The 13915-nt window shown below is 33.0% G+C and overlaps 1 protein-coding gene across 8 annotated transcripts in view; it reads right to left on the minus strand.

Annotated features, from left to right (window-relative positions):
- Positions 1-13915, minus strand: part of Phf14 (PHD finger protein 14) — a 133091-nt gene that overhangs the window by 24015 nt on the left and 95161 nt on the right. For 5 of the 8 annotated variants that reach the window (XR_004771561.1, XR_004771559.1, XR_003479966.2 and 2 more), the window contains one exon: positions 2913-3030. Coding sequence is in view for 4 of the 8 variants with exons in the window: in XM_027389917.2 (XP_027245718.1) it covers positions 2913-3030 (118 nt within the window). In the remaining 4 variants the exon portion in view is untranslated. Of the gene's footprint in view, positions 1-1916; positions 1973-2912; positions 3031-6060; positions 11675-13915 lie in introns of those variants that run through there. The other 3 variants (XR_004771560.1, XM_035450357.1, XM_027389921.2) reach the window with 2 other exon arrangements.

A 13915-nucleotide genomic window follows, 5' to 3' on the forward strand; every position in this document is an offset into this window, starting at 1 on the left:
AATGTGCTTGCTTAATGTATTGTGCCAAGATACTCCTTAGGGAGACTACTCTATTAAGTTCCCAAAGAGGCACAGATGTCAAAACTATTTTACTTGAAAATGCACACACTGGTATTTGTTTAGGTGTATCACTAACAGAATTTTAATTGCTCATTGCAAAAAAAAAAGTATAAAAATATTTTAAAAACTGTACTTCTACTCTGACATTTCTATTACAATTGATCATCAAAAAACAGCAATTGTATCAGGTATGAAATACATGTGTGGTTCTAGAAACTCTAATGTAAGAAATTAAGAACAGATTAAAATTTCAGAATTTATTACTGTTATATACACTTAAACTGTGGCTAAGTGTAGCACATTTGAAAGACAAACTAAGAGTGAAATCAAAGGAAAGTCTCATGCTTAGATAATTCCCCATGTGGTAAGCAGACAGTGACCTGTCATGCAGGTAAACTCTATGGCTTTTCTAAAAAAAGAATTCAAACAAGGATGGAAAGACAGAAAAGTAACAGACACAATCACTGTATTTGTACCTCAATCTGGCATTGGACCTGTGAATAATATGACCTGGAATGGCCACTTTAAAAGAAATATTATGTTCATCACACCATGGCAGATACATTGTCTTCATTATGAGTGTGTAAGTTGACACAGTTGTTGAGATCTCTATCAAGAAGACCTGGGAAGGGCTGAGCAATAGTTTTAAGAACACAATATTAAGTCTAGTTTACATCGGACATCTAAGTAGGTATACTTAACAATATGTGCACATGTTGAACCCAAGAGTAGATGTCATCTCTCTTTCCCTATCACTCAGACTTTCTAGTTAAATCCAGAACTCACTATTTGGTTAGAATGGCAGGCCAGCAAGTTCCCAGAATCTGCCATTCTCTGCCCCTACCAGTGCTAGGGTTACAGGTACAGGATGCCACACCAGGCTTTTATGTTGACTCTGGTCCTTGTGTTTACCTGCATAGCATGCGCTTTACCTACTGAGCCATCTCCCCAGCCCCTGTATCTGTGATACTCTCTGTGAAGAGGAACATCACAAAGAAAACATTAGAAAACTGCATTCTATTATACAAATGTCCTATGTGTAACAAAAATGTGTAAGTATGCAAGTTAAGGAAAAACTAAGGAACTATCCATAACTAGCAACAAAAAAATATGACAACGAAATTCAATATATGATTCTAACAGGACCATGTTGTAACCAAGGGCATACTTTAGTTCTGTAATACTGAGACAGAAAATCTGAGTGAAACTGAGGATTAGATGGGAATGCATCAATATAAGCTTTCTGATTTTTGTTGGCTATTTTGCAAATGTAGGACAATGTGAAAACACTGCAAGATTTAAAACAGAGGTGTGATTATATCTTCAGTTAGACTACTTTGCTACAGGACATTTACTATTTAAGTATATGAATGAAATGAATATACTAAATTATTCACCAGTGGTAAAAACATTAAGTATATTTTTCATTTAATTTTATGTACCTATTCTTTAGTGCTAAAATTCTATAAAACAAATACAACACCACACACATATACAAACCCTCACTAGCAATGTAAGCAAGCCTAACGAAACAAAGTCAGTTATGATGAAACTGGTATTATAAAAGTTAATTGTGTTTTTATAAATGTTGTAATTTTATAGAGTCTAGAAATATTTTAAACTTTTTATGCACATTATAAAACATTCAGACATGGAAATTAAAATAGAATGTTATATAGAATTAAGTTAAATGTCACTTTGTTTCACACTTCATTTGGAGGTCCCTATGAAAAGAACAATAAAAGAGAAATAAGTTTGGGAGAGCTCTTCAGGTAGTTTCTAGGGAAGAGGGATTGTAATGGAATGAGACACAGAAGGCACTAAATTAAGGCACCAGGAAGGAAGGCAGCACTTACAAGACTCAGCAATGCTTCACGATGTCAAATAAGGATGAGGAGGCTTCTGAATGATGCTGGCATTTGGTTTGAATAAGGAAATGGAAGAAGGAATGCGCAGGAAACACGGACCATAGGGAGGAAGAAAGTACACAGCTTTTCTAGGCAAACAGCGTTACTAGCGATAGAAACCATCTTGTAAATGACCAAAAAACTTGAAGCTTAAGAAAAAAATCTCAGAAGGGTTCTTTGTCAAGCTGGAATAAATCATGACTACTCAAGAATTTTTGGTTCGACAACATGACAGTTATTCTGTATTGATTCAATTTATTAAAAGAGAATGGCTGTCATACTATAATAAGCATTTACTTTCACTATCTTTGTATGAAATAATAATACTGGTAACACACAACTGATCAGAATGTCTTCACTCACATATATTCAGTACTTCTGTAAAATGAGTACAAGGACCAAGAATCTAGCTATTCTATCACTCACTGTAAAGTAATGAATTAAAAAAAAAAACTATAAAAACTGGCACAATTTAAAGGGAAAATATTAATATTTTGAAGAAATTCAGAGTTTTAGAAGATAAGCTACTAAACTTATTTCATTTTTATCCTTTATGCTTAGCTAAAATAAGTATAAATTATTAAAGTTAGATTTTTAATGACACTCTATAAAACATGCCTAATATATTTATTTTATCTTAAGATGAATAATCTCCAAAATAAAATAGAATTCTATTGTTAAACCCTTTGCCTAGAAATATTTTTTCACTGCTACAGCCTCAAAGTAGTAAATTAGCAGAGAGACATTATTCTAATATAACATTATTTAATACGATACAGTAATACAGGGAACCTACAAAAATGGCTAAATCCTCTGTAGAGGAAATTTATGCCATTTAATATAGTTTTCTTCTTCAGTTTTAAAATTAGAAAGTGGATGCTGTGATACAGAAAAGTCGTCAAGAGAAAGGACTCAGTCTTCTTTCTTCATGAGTTTCACCCTTACCTTAGAAGACGAAGAATCACATTCCTGACAAATCCATCCATAGCCCGTTTGCTTAGGAGATTTTTTCAAAGGAGGATCTAAACAGCCAAAATGGTAGCACAGTCTGCATTCATCACATCTGTAGGGTAAGCAGATTCACAGTGGATCTAAATATTCAAAGCATTTATTTCACAGACAAAGGGACAAAGCGGACAAAGGGACATTGCTACTTTAACACTTAATTCTATACTTTGCTCAGGAAGAGTCTGAAATTAATGTTTATAATAAAGGTGATCTAAATCTTAAGTAAATATTATAGAGGAACATGGAATATTCATAAAATTTGCAAGACAACAGCTATTCATTCATAACATTCTGATAATAAAAATGTTAAATGCATGAATGTTAAGATATGAATGAATATATAGGTGTAATCATATGTGCAAAAAAAACTAGCAATCAAAAATTCAACTTTGAACTAATAGAATTAACCATTTATCCAGCTTAGACTTCTGTCTAAGCTCTAGTTATTGCCATAAAAATTATCCTTCATTTCTGTATTTTTCCAAGTTAAAGTATACTGTAAGTGAACTTTCTAACATTTACAACATACTAACACAACCTACAGCAAATACAATCTTTGTATGTTAAGTAACAGAATATTGAAATACAAAAAGAATAAACCACTTCAAGAATTGAATATTACTAGTTTTTGTACAGTTCTCTCAGTGCACTTAGTGTTTCAAGTACTTCCAAGGATATTTTACACTCGGCATATGATTTCATAGTGTCTTGCCTCATATGATGTACATAATCTAAGAAAACTACCATACCTATTCTTCGTTTCAGACAATCTCATCCTGCTGACAATGAAGAAAAATCTGTATTATTTCAGTGTTTTCAAAAAGAATTTTGCATCAAATGGAATAACAAGACCAAAATTTAACAACCAATATGAAATTGTATACATCTTACAGAATGGGTTATATTCCTGGTTTTCTTTGTGTTCTTAATTAAAAAGAAATACTTTTTTGAAATCAACTGAATTCTCTTTATTTCTAATTTCTCACTGCTTAGAGTGTCAAAAGTCAAATAATTTACAAAAAAAAAAAAAAAAACCAACCAAGGAAGACATTTATTAAGCAGACTGCTTGAATACAATACATAATCCCAATTTAGTAGCCATTGGGAAAATACAGAAAGGAGTTAATCTTATGCATATGCCACAGAAAGAAAGAAAAAAAAAACTAACTTTAAGAAATGATCACAATAAAGCAAATGATAATCTATATTTTTAGTAAAAATTTCTTACCATGTTACAGAAACCTAGCCTCTCAATGACCCATTTCAGGATTCAAGAGCCAAGTTATCCAGGCACAAGCAACAGTGAGACAGTTAATTGCCATCGCTTACATTTTGCTACAACTCATTTCTTATCAATGAAATAAGTGAATGAACTTTTCTCAAACCTTTGAGACTCAAAAAATTAACTATAATATGTTTACTGTAATTCCAGGTACAGGAGTGAATAAAATAAAAGAACTAATAAATTATATATATGCATATATTTGTATATATATATATATATATATATATATATATACATATATAGAGATATAAATATCACTGGTTGAAATAAAAGCATCCAAAATATATTTAAAATTTTAAATGTTCAAATACTGTTGCTCTGGCATTCAAAAATAAGAGGACATAGCTAATTTCAAATGTAAAATAAGAATACCATATAGAAAGCCCACAGAATTCAGGTTCTTCCTTTCTCAATTGAGCTAATTTACATTTCAGTAGCTAAAATTTCCATTACACTAAATATTAGGTTACAGAAACCTTTCAAGTATGACCTTTTCTAAGCTGATGAGAAGGTCCAGAGTCATAGACAGAAAGGGAACACTGTTTTAAGTACAGGGGCTAATATGTCACTAATCCTTAATAGCAAATTTATAAAGAATACCATTATTTGGTTCATACCATTACTTGAAATACATAAAATATCATTTTCTCTTCCTTTGTTATACTAGGATCATCAGTCTGAATTAGTTGGTACTACATTTCTGTGTCAAATTTCTGTAATTAAAATATCATTCACCTGTTGTTTTGCCTGATTCCTTATAATTTTTCAAGGATTTTGGGAATCTTACTTGCTTAAAAACTACCAGCCAATGCCTCCTAATACTATAAATATATTTTTACAACAATAATTTTCTTAAAGGAGCTTCTGTATGCATAATGTAGACCACCAAAACTATGAAGATTGTGAAAACTGAAAATATTTGAAATGAGGCATCTAAAAATACATTAAACAATTTAAATGATCCAATACCTGTTTTGGTATTGGTAGCTCTTTCAGAAGATACTATGAAGCATTTGCTCTTTTGAGATGACCTAATTTTTCCTGACACCTTCATCAGGGTACATTTCACGACATCTTTCTCATGATGGCAGACAATTGGGGAAGCTAGGATAGTTCTATGAGATCCTTGCTTACTCACCAGGAAGTAAAAGCTGCAACTCCAAGTTTAAATAGCATAAAGTGGTGGTCTCTACCTTTAGCAACCAACAAAATCCAAGAGAGAAAGAAAAAGGCAGAGAGAAATACCCCATTTGAAATAATAAATATAAGATATTCAAAGGAATTTTACAAGATATTTTCATGTAGAAAAAAAAGATTTGTTAATTCTATTAAATTTAAACAAAATTATAATTTTAGGTACTGGTAACAATTTTAACCTAAATGGCAGAGGTTAAATCTAGCAGAATTTGCAAGAATTTGTGATAACTAAAAGGCCATTGACAAATTTCAGAGATATTATTAAAACCCTCAAAACACAAAACATAGGACATTAAAATAATAGAGCATATTCCACATGCAAACACACCACTGTGAAATATCTATTAAAATTTAACAACTAGCAAATTTTGGCTACATAAAAAAATTTAAATGTTTTTAAAACTCAAAAATTAAGTCTATAGTGGCTCTACCCTGAAAACATTTATAATAAGGGTAAAAACAGTTACTGATCAATTTTACTTAGTGTCTAGTTCTAACAAGTACTTGAAAGCATTTTAGTTGCTGCAATACAATTTAACACATATGTCAAAAATAAAGTGTATAACAAATAAGTTTTCAAAGGAAGTCAATGACCCACAAAAGTATTGTGATATAACACAACATACTTTATTAAAGAAAACAATTATGTATGTAATAAAAACATTATACGAATAGCACATTATAATAAAAAAGAAGGCAATACCTTAAACACGAAAAGAGAATATAGAACTAGCATATGAAGAATATGTCTTTAAAGTGTAAACCTGATGTTTAAAGTATCTAATAAATATTATGCACATTAGAATATAGAGTATCCTATAATTTACAGCTTAATGAAATGAAACAAACCTATTTATAATGTAAAACAAAACCTGACTAATTAATTACCTATTAAATACAACTTCCTACATATTACATTCATATTTGATACAGAAACAAATGACAGAGAAGTGGTCTTTTACACATTGATTTAGCAAAACATAGAGACTAAACACAGCTCTATCTGTATTAAAATACTTACTTAGCATATATGATTAAATATAGCACCCTAGACAAAGCAGAGAAAATGATTGATCTTCATAAGTGCTATGATACACACAAGCATTAAACTGGGTGTTGAGTGACTACTGACAATGTGGGAACAAGCAAAAATATGTAACTGATTTACTTTTCTCTTGTGCCTAAAGGCAAGCTAGGCAAAGCTCGAAAGCAGTGGTTCTTAACCTGTTGGTCACGACCCCTTTGGGAGTCAATGACCCTCTCACAGGGGTAACCTAAGACCACTGGCAAACACAGATATTTACATTATGATTCATAACAGCAGAAAATTACAATTATGAAGTACCAACCAAAACAATTTTATGATTGGGGTCATCACAACATGAGGCACTGCATTAAAAGGACACAGCATTAGGAAGGGTAAGAAACACTGCTCTAAAGATTTAACTTTCTTAATTTCCAATTACTAAGTTCATTTGGGGCTTACACTAAGTAACTACATTAAAAAAAAAACAAAAACAAAAACAAAAACTAGATGAACTAAGTGAGTGCACCTAAGCAAACAATCTATGACCATACAATAAACTGGCCTTTTTTTGAAAGAAACAAAATCTGTGGCTTAGACTTTAAAAGGGATGTACTGCTCTAGGTCACACTGGTGTTGATGACTGTAGATATTTTGTTACCTTCATGGGACACCGTACTCAGTATTCCCTCCCAGTCTATACAATGCTCTTAGAAACAAGAGCAACAAGAGAACAGAGGAGGGTGGGGAAGGCTGACTTCCATTAGTCTTGAATATTAACACTGCTTAAGTAAAACCTTACTAGCAATTCAAACACTAATTTAGCAACTACAGTGATAGGTTATTTCAGTGAATAGTGACCAGTCCTTTCAATTAAATGTCTTAATAGGTAGAATAAATATATACTGAGGCCCCTTAAAAATTTAAATAATACAAACTGTCACAAAACTCTTAAGTTCTATCAGTGGTACAATACTTACAACTAAGATATTTTATTCTTTATAACATTTAACAACTTTAGTGCAAGCCACCTACATAAGTATTTCCTATACACATTAATTAGAAACTGTGTTTTAAGTCATAGCTCACAAATTTCAGACCAGTGTGGAACATGTGAACCTATTTCATCAATGCTACTGGGGATTTCTATCACGGACAACAGTGAAAGAGTGGGTAGTAGGAGAGTCTAAAATTCTTCACTGCAGATGAATACAGAAACACTGCTTGGGAAAAGTCAACTCCAAGTCCACTTATAGAGTGGATTCAATTCCATATCTACACCGACAACAGCCAGCTAGAAACTGTAAAAGTGAAATGAAAACAACAACAACAACAACAACAAAACAAAACAAAAACTAGAACATGGAACAAGGCAATTCATATGAAAATACAAAGTAAGGTCAAGTACCTCTTCCCAGCATGAGAGAATGATGAGACATTTCCACACCTGAAACACGTCTGCTTTGTTCTTTAATAAACTGATCTCCATCTGCTCATGCCCTTAGAAATGGTTTAGCACTACAACCTGCTGTGTTCAAGCTCCACATAACTTTGTATTTCCCCGTTCATAATTAACTAATTATACACCAATCAATGGTGTAGATGCTGATTTTACAATGTAAATCAGGTAAATGAGATCATGGCTAGGGGGTCAATCTCATTTTATTTACCAAGCCCAGCATGAACATTCAATTTCATTACATCTTATGTACCTGAACAGCAGTCAATCTTCCTGGCAGGCCTACAGCACCTTAGGGTGAGCACTATAGGAAAGCAGCCTACTTTGTTTGTTTTATAAATAAAAAATTCCTTGTAAAACCTGTCTCAGTTCACAATCCTTACTATTATCCAGATTTACAAAATGATGGCTCAGGCAGATATAGACAAATTCTGCCTTCATATATCCTGTCATCTGTTATATTTGCCTACATGTCTTGTTAAGTCTCTTCAACAGGTTTCACTAGTCAAAAATAATTTCAGAAACTAAGAATATTTTTAAAACTGTTAATGTTCTAAACTATTGCGGAGTCCTTCTGAATTCTTAAACAGATTTTGGCGAAATATTCCATACTATGGGTCAAGTATAACATACCGATGAGGTATATGTGTATGTGTGTTTAAATTATATAACTTTAGGTGCTTAAAAAGTTCACCAAAAAAACAGGATGTACAAAAAAGGAAGCAGGGTAACAAAAATGAATATTATTTGTCAGAAATCTATTTTTATGCCACATGTAATAATAATAAACATTCAGGAAACACAAAGTACAGTGATACATAACTGATACATATATAAACTTAAAAATACAGACTAAAGTTAAATGTTGTTTTCATAACCTACGTAAGCCTAACTCTTAAAAAAAAAAAAAAAAAAGACCATGATATTTTGGGCAAGCAGTGTTGCTCTGTGAAATAAATATTTAAATGAATTTTTAAAAATGAAGGAAGTTGTATTTTTTGTGTTTCAGAAGAAATCACTTTTCTATAAACTTGTGTCTAGAAATAAATAGTTTTAGAAATCTAAGCCCCTAAAAGACATCCACAGTAACTATTAATCAATACTAGATATTATTATTAAACAACTGTACATGAATTGTTATCAAAGTAATGTCCCCAACCAGCTAAACAACATTATTCTGAACCTGTTAGAAATTCAGATTTTTGCATCTCATCCCAAATCTACAGAATTAAAAACTCCAGAGAGACAGGGAGAGACCATCTGGGGGAACAGGAGAACAAAGAAATAATGACAGCCAACCAAGTCTCAACATTCTTCCTGTGACTCTGATGCATCTCTACCATATCATCCATTGTGTATTTCAGAGGCATTAAATTTCCTTCTCAATACTGTATAACGTGTATGTTTATCTGTGTGTGTGTGGGGGGGGTTGGCCTGTCATCCTGCTTCAGAACTGTCCACTATGTTTTTTGGGGTAGGGTCTCTCATTTGCCTGGTACTTACCCCATCTGTATGGTGGCTGGCCAGTAAGTCACAGAGACCCTTCTGTCTCTGCCCCCAGCACTCACTGTGATTACAAGTCTGAGCTGTGAACCAGCTGTTCACATGGGTCCTGTTTCCCATGCTTATATGCACTTTATTAAGTAAGTACTCTCCCAGCCCCTTCCTGATATTTTAATGTTTCTTCCATTTCCTATTCTGTGGCAAATAACGGTCAAATACTGAGCTGTCACTCTCTTTCATACATATTTATAAGCTATAAATCATTTAGAAATATTTTCTTAGATAAACGTTAATTTTCCTCTTTAATAGCAATGGGCCAGTAATGGACAAAAGTTAATTTTCTACTGTTATTTAAAAAATTATGAAGAGAAAACATTTTTCTCTGTTCTCTTCAGAAGATAGAGACTTATAAGAACCTATCATGTAGGAACTGTGCAACTTCTATTTGTACCATGTGAAAAACATGTAAGATGGGTTGTTTACCAAACTTGGGAGAGCACAATCTACCATTGAAAACTAAAACTGGCAACTGGACTTTTCCAATTATAACCAATGTGAAAGGGCTTTTGGTTGAACCTAACATTACAGCCACACTACATATAATTTCTCAGAACCAAAACAAAAACCCCTAAGAGGGAAAGCGAACCCTAAATTACAAAAATACCCATTAATGTTTTCTTACCTTATGCTAAAAGACAGTTGGCCTAAAGCATAGTTCATTTGAAAAACGCTAATCTGCCATTGTCTTTTTTCATAAAATTTGATGGAGTTTGCCAACTTTTCCATAAATTAAGTAGTGATAGTTGGTTCTTCCTTATACTTGAAGAAAGCTTACTGCTTTTCCTAAGGATTGTGGATATTTTCTCCAGTGCTATAAAATCTATCAATAAATTAATAGTATCTTTATACATTATTTCTTACATGTTTTATCCAATCATATGGTTCCTATAACTACAGATTACTAGAGACATGAACTTCACAATTACACATACAGTGGCTAGCTACAACATTATCTACTCTATCCCTACAGTTTAGACTATTCCAAATGCCCCTACACCTGGAAAGATCCAAATGCGCAATGATAAACAATGGAATTCCAAAAGACAACTTAACAGTTTACATGTATATGTGCACTTGAATTTCAGCAGTCTCCTCTAAATCAGTCCAAGATTAAGTGGTGCAATATTCAAAGTATTTCTGCCGTTGACTTAAAACTGGACCAGTAAAGCGTGAAGATCAAATGTAAACTCTGAAACCTCTGGGAAGACATGGGTGCTGGTGAAGGTCTTTCAGCAGGCAGGTTGTATACTCAACAAGCTCTGTATCTCCCTCCTTTCACAGCTTCACATTTAAGTTCAAAAAGTAAATTACATGGAACACACAGAGTTCGTATTAAATAAAACAATAAGGAATGAATTTGGGTATTTCTGACAAAAGCACCTACAGACTAGTACAGTTTATGCTTGAGCTTAAATTCTATTTATAAAATGTCCACACTAATATCAAGTGCTTTCGGACTACTCAAAACCAGAAAGTTGTAATCTTCACAAGTCTTTCACTTTTGCTGAATATCACAAATAGAAATATTAATTTGAGTCTAGAGTTTTTCTCATGGCAGAATTTCTTTCATGTGTGAATACAAGTAAGTTGATACAGACTTGCAGATTGGTGGCAAGCATTGTCCTTTTACAAACAAATAACGGGGATAATTGTTCAACAACAGGGAAGCACAGAGCATGTAAGTCCCACTGGCTTCCTTTACTCTTCTTGAGTCCAAATAGTGTATCGTCTTGTGCCAACGAAGCAAGAGGGAAAGACATTTACCCACTAAAACAGTTTTGACAAGACATTACCCACTGTTGTTTTTAATAATGTGTACACCAAGTGTTTCTGAGTATTGTAGCAGAAAAAATTAAGAGTAAAAGGGGAGAAAGAAGAAGACAATAGAAAGAAAAAAAGGAAAAAAAAATCCACAGACAAATTAGCTGCCTTGTCTACCCATATAACAGACGACTCAATTACATTCTATCCAAACCTGACAAGCAAAAGCACTTTTTTTTTTTTTTTTTTGCAGTGATAAGCTTATGGGAAGGACAAGATAGCTGTTCTCCTTTAGTTTCTATACTCTATTGAGAGTTTTATCCACATTTTTAAAATCACACTTATAAAAGAGGTTTCCGGGATTGCCTCCGAGGATGAGCTGTGGCAGAGTTGGGTCTCATGAAGGGTATCTACACAGTAAAGTGATAAGAAAAGAACATTAACATTGAAAGATCATAGCAGCTCTGCACTATGTCTTATGAAACATACTAACAATACCACAGTAGATTCAAATAACAGAGATTAGAAACCCTCACCCTAAATGCCACGGTCTTGGGCAGGTTCTCACTGATTACAAGCAAATATTTTATCTTTTGAACACTGAGTTGTCTCCTCTTGTATTATTGCTAATAATTCTGATTATTAAAATCAATCTACTTTACGAACAGAATGCCTTAAATATAAAGGAAAATGTGTATGATCCATTACTATTTGAAAACAGCGGCACCCTGTTTTCATTATAGAGGATGGCAGTTTTGTAATGCCTGAGGAAACATGCAACTACATCTCACCCTTACACTGGCTTCCTTTGAAATGACTGTATAAGAAATGTATGGTAACATTATTAGCGAACATGGTGTCTTGATTTTGAGAGGAGAAATCTTAATTAAGGGCTTGGAGGTTAGTAGTAACTTTTTAAAAAATATGGTAGAAACAAAAGTTTACCATTTCTTTCACATATTTATAACTGTATATATGACACAAATTTGCTATATAGTCATACATCATGAAAAGTTCATTTTTTTTAAATTTAACTATCAGAAAGATGTGTTTAATGCTTCTAAGTTCCACTGAGAAAAAAGAAAGTGAAAAGAGGCACACAGAGAAATAAAGCGGCTCTGAGGAGAACTACCATGCCAAGCTCACCAGAGACAAAGAAAGTGAAAACAAAACTTTCTACAAGAAAAGAATATAATGAGAAACACTTCTAAAGGAAATGCTGTACTTATCAACCCATGACAAGCAGTAGCAAGAGCTGGATTCCGGCCAAATAGGAAATCCTGAACTAAATTTTTCCGTACTTTGGTTCTATGTGAAGAGCTTTGAGAACAGTGGAAATCTGATGTTTTGTCAGAACTTTAAGCAGTACTGGGAAAACATACTCTAGAGGAAGTAACCATTTATAATACAAGTACAGTTCACTCTCAATTATGTTCAAAATCATGGAGACTAGCAGGTAACCAAAAAGAACTTATAATAACTTGAGGTAATCCTTTGAATACATAATATCTCAAAGAAATCAATTTTAAACTCCAATTCAATAGTACTATAACTGTGGGAAAATCAAATAATTACTCCTAATATTCCCTTTAATACTAATTTTCATGTAAATGTAAATGCTACAAAAGTGCATAACTTGTGTTCCATAAACTCAAGGTAATATTTTAAATCAAAGATCATGTTTTAACCTAGCAGTTACTTTATTTGTATTTAAAAAGCTTCCTTTGAAATTAATATGGAAAAATATTTTCAAAGAATCTCACAGATGGATAAACCAGAAACTATAAACCTGTTCTGCAGCTTGTATTAGCTGTGGTGCCCTAAGAATTATCTACCATGTTTGGCTAAGTCACCTATGTTAAGTCACACAGTGTGGTGAGGTAGTATGCTAATGACAAGTGCATGCATGAGCTTGAAGGCTAAGATGGCCTATATTCAATATTCACTTGGATCGCATTCTAAGTATGTGATCTTAGGCAAATAATTCTCCTTTCCCCACTCACAGAATAGGAATAAAATGAGTTTCTGTCCCCTGTCTGTATCATATAGATGACTGCTGTGGGGATTAAAAGAGATGAACATGGAAAGTACTAGCAACATGACAGGAACACAATGAGTGGGAATTGGGAGGAAAGCCAACAGACCTGTCAGTAGTCAGACTATTGTATAGTTGAAACTAGGTTTTAATATATAGAAATTCATACAATGTATTTTTAATATATACTTGGAGTGATTTCATTTCACACTGTTTGCTGCTTCTACACCACAGAGCTTTGCTCATACCTATAAGAAGATATTCACATCTCACAGGTCTTACAAGAACTGATAGTACATGCAGAGAACAGAGTCTGGGACAGAGAATCTAATATGAGAATTAATATAAATTCCAGGCCAAAGGTATTTGGAAGTACCATTCCTTTGTACCTGTTACAATGCATCATTTTCTAGATAACATGATTCACCATCAACCTCCAAATCTGGACTTTATCCTCCTGTCACATTCTCTTTACCTCGTACATCATTAATATGACATATTTTATGCACCCCCCAAACACAAAGCCAATATAAATTAAAACCCCTGCTACACAAATAACATAAAACAGGTTATTCATTTTCTATAAATGAAATTAAATAAAACCAAGACAGCGATG

The sequence above is a fragment of the Cricetulus griseus genome (assembly GCF_003668045.3).
Source record: "Cricetulus griseus strain 17A/GY chromosome 1 unlocalized genomic scaffold, alternate assembly CriGri-PICRH-1.0 chr1_0, whole genome shotgun sequence".
Classification (NCBI taxonomy): Eukaryota; Metazoa; Chordata; class Mammalia; order Rodentia; family Cricetidae; genus Cricetulus; species Cricetulus griseus.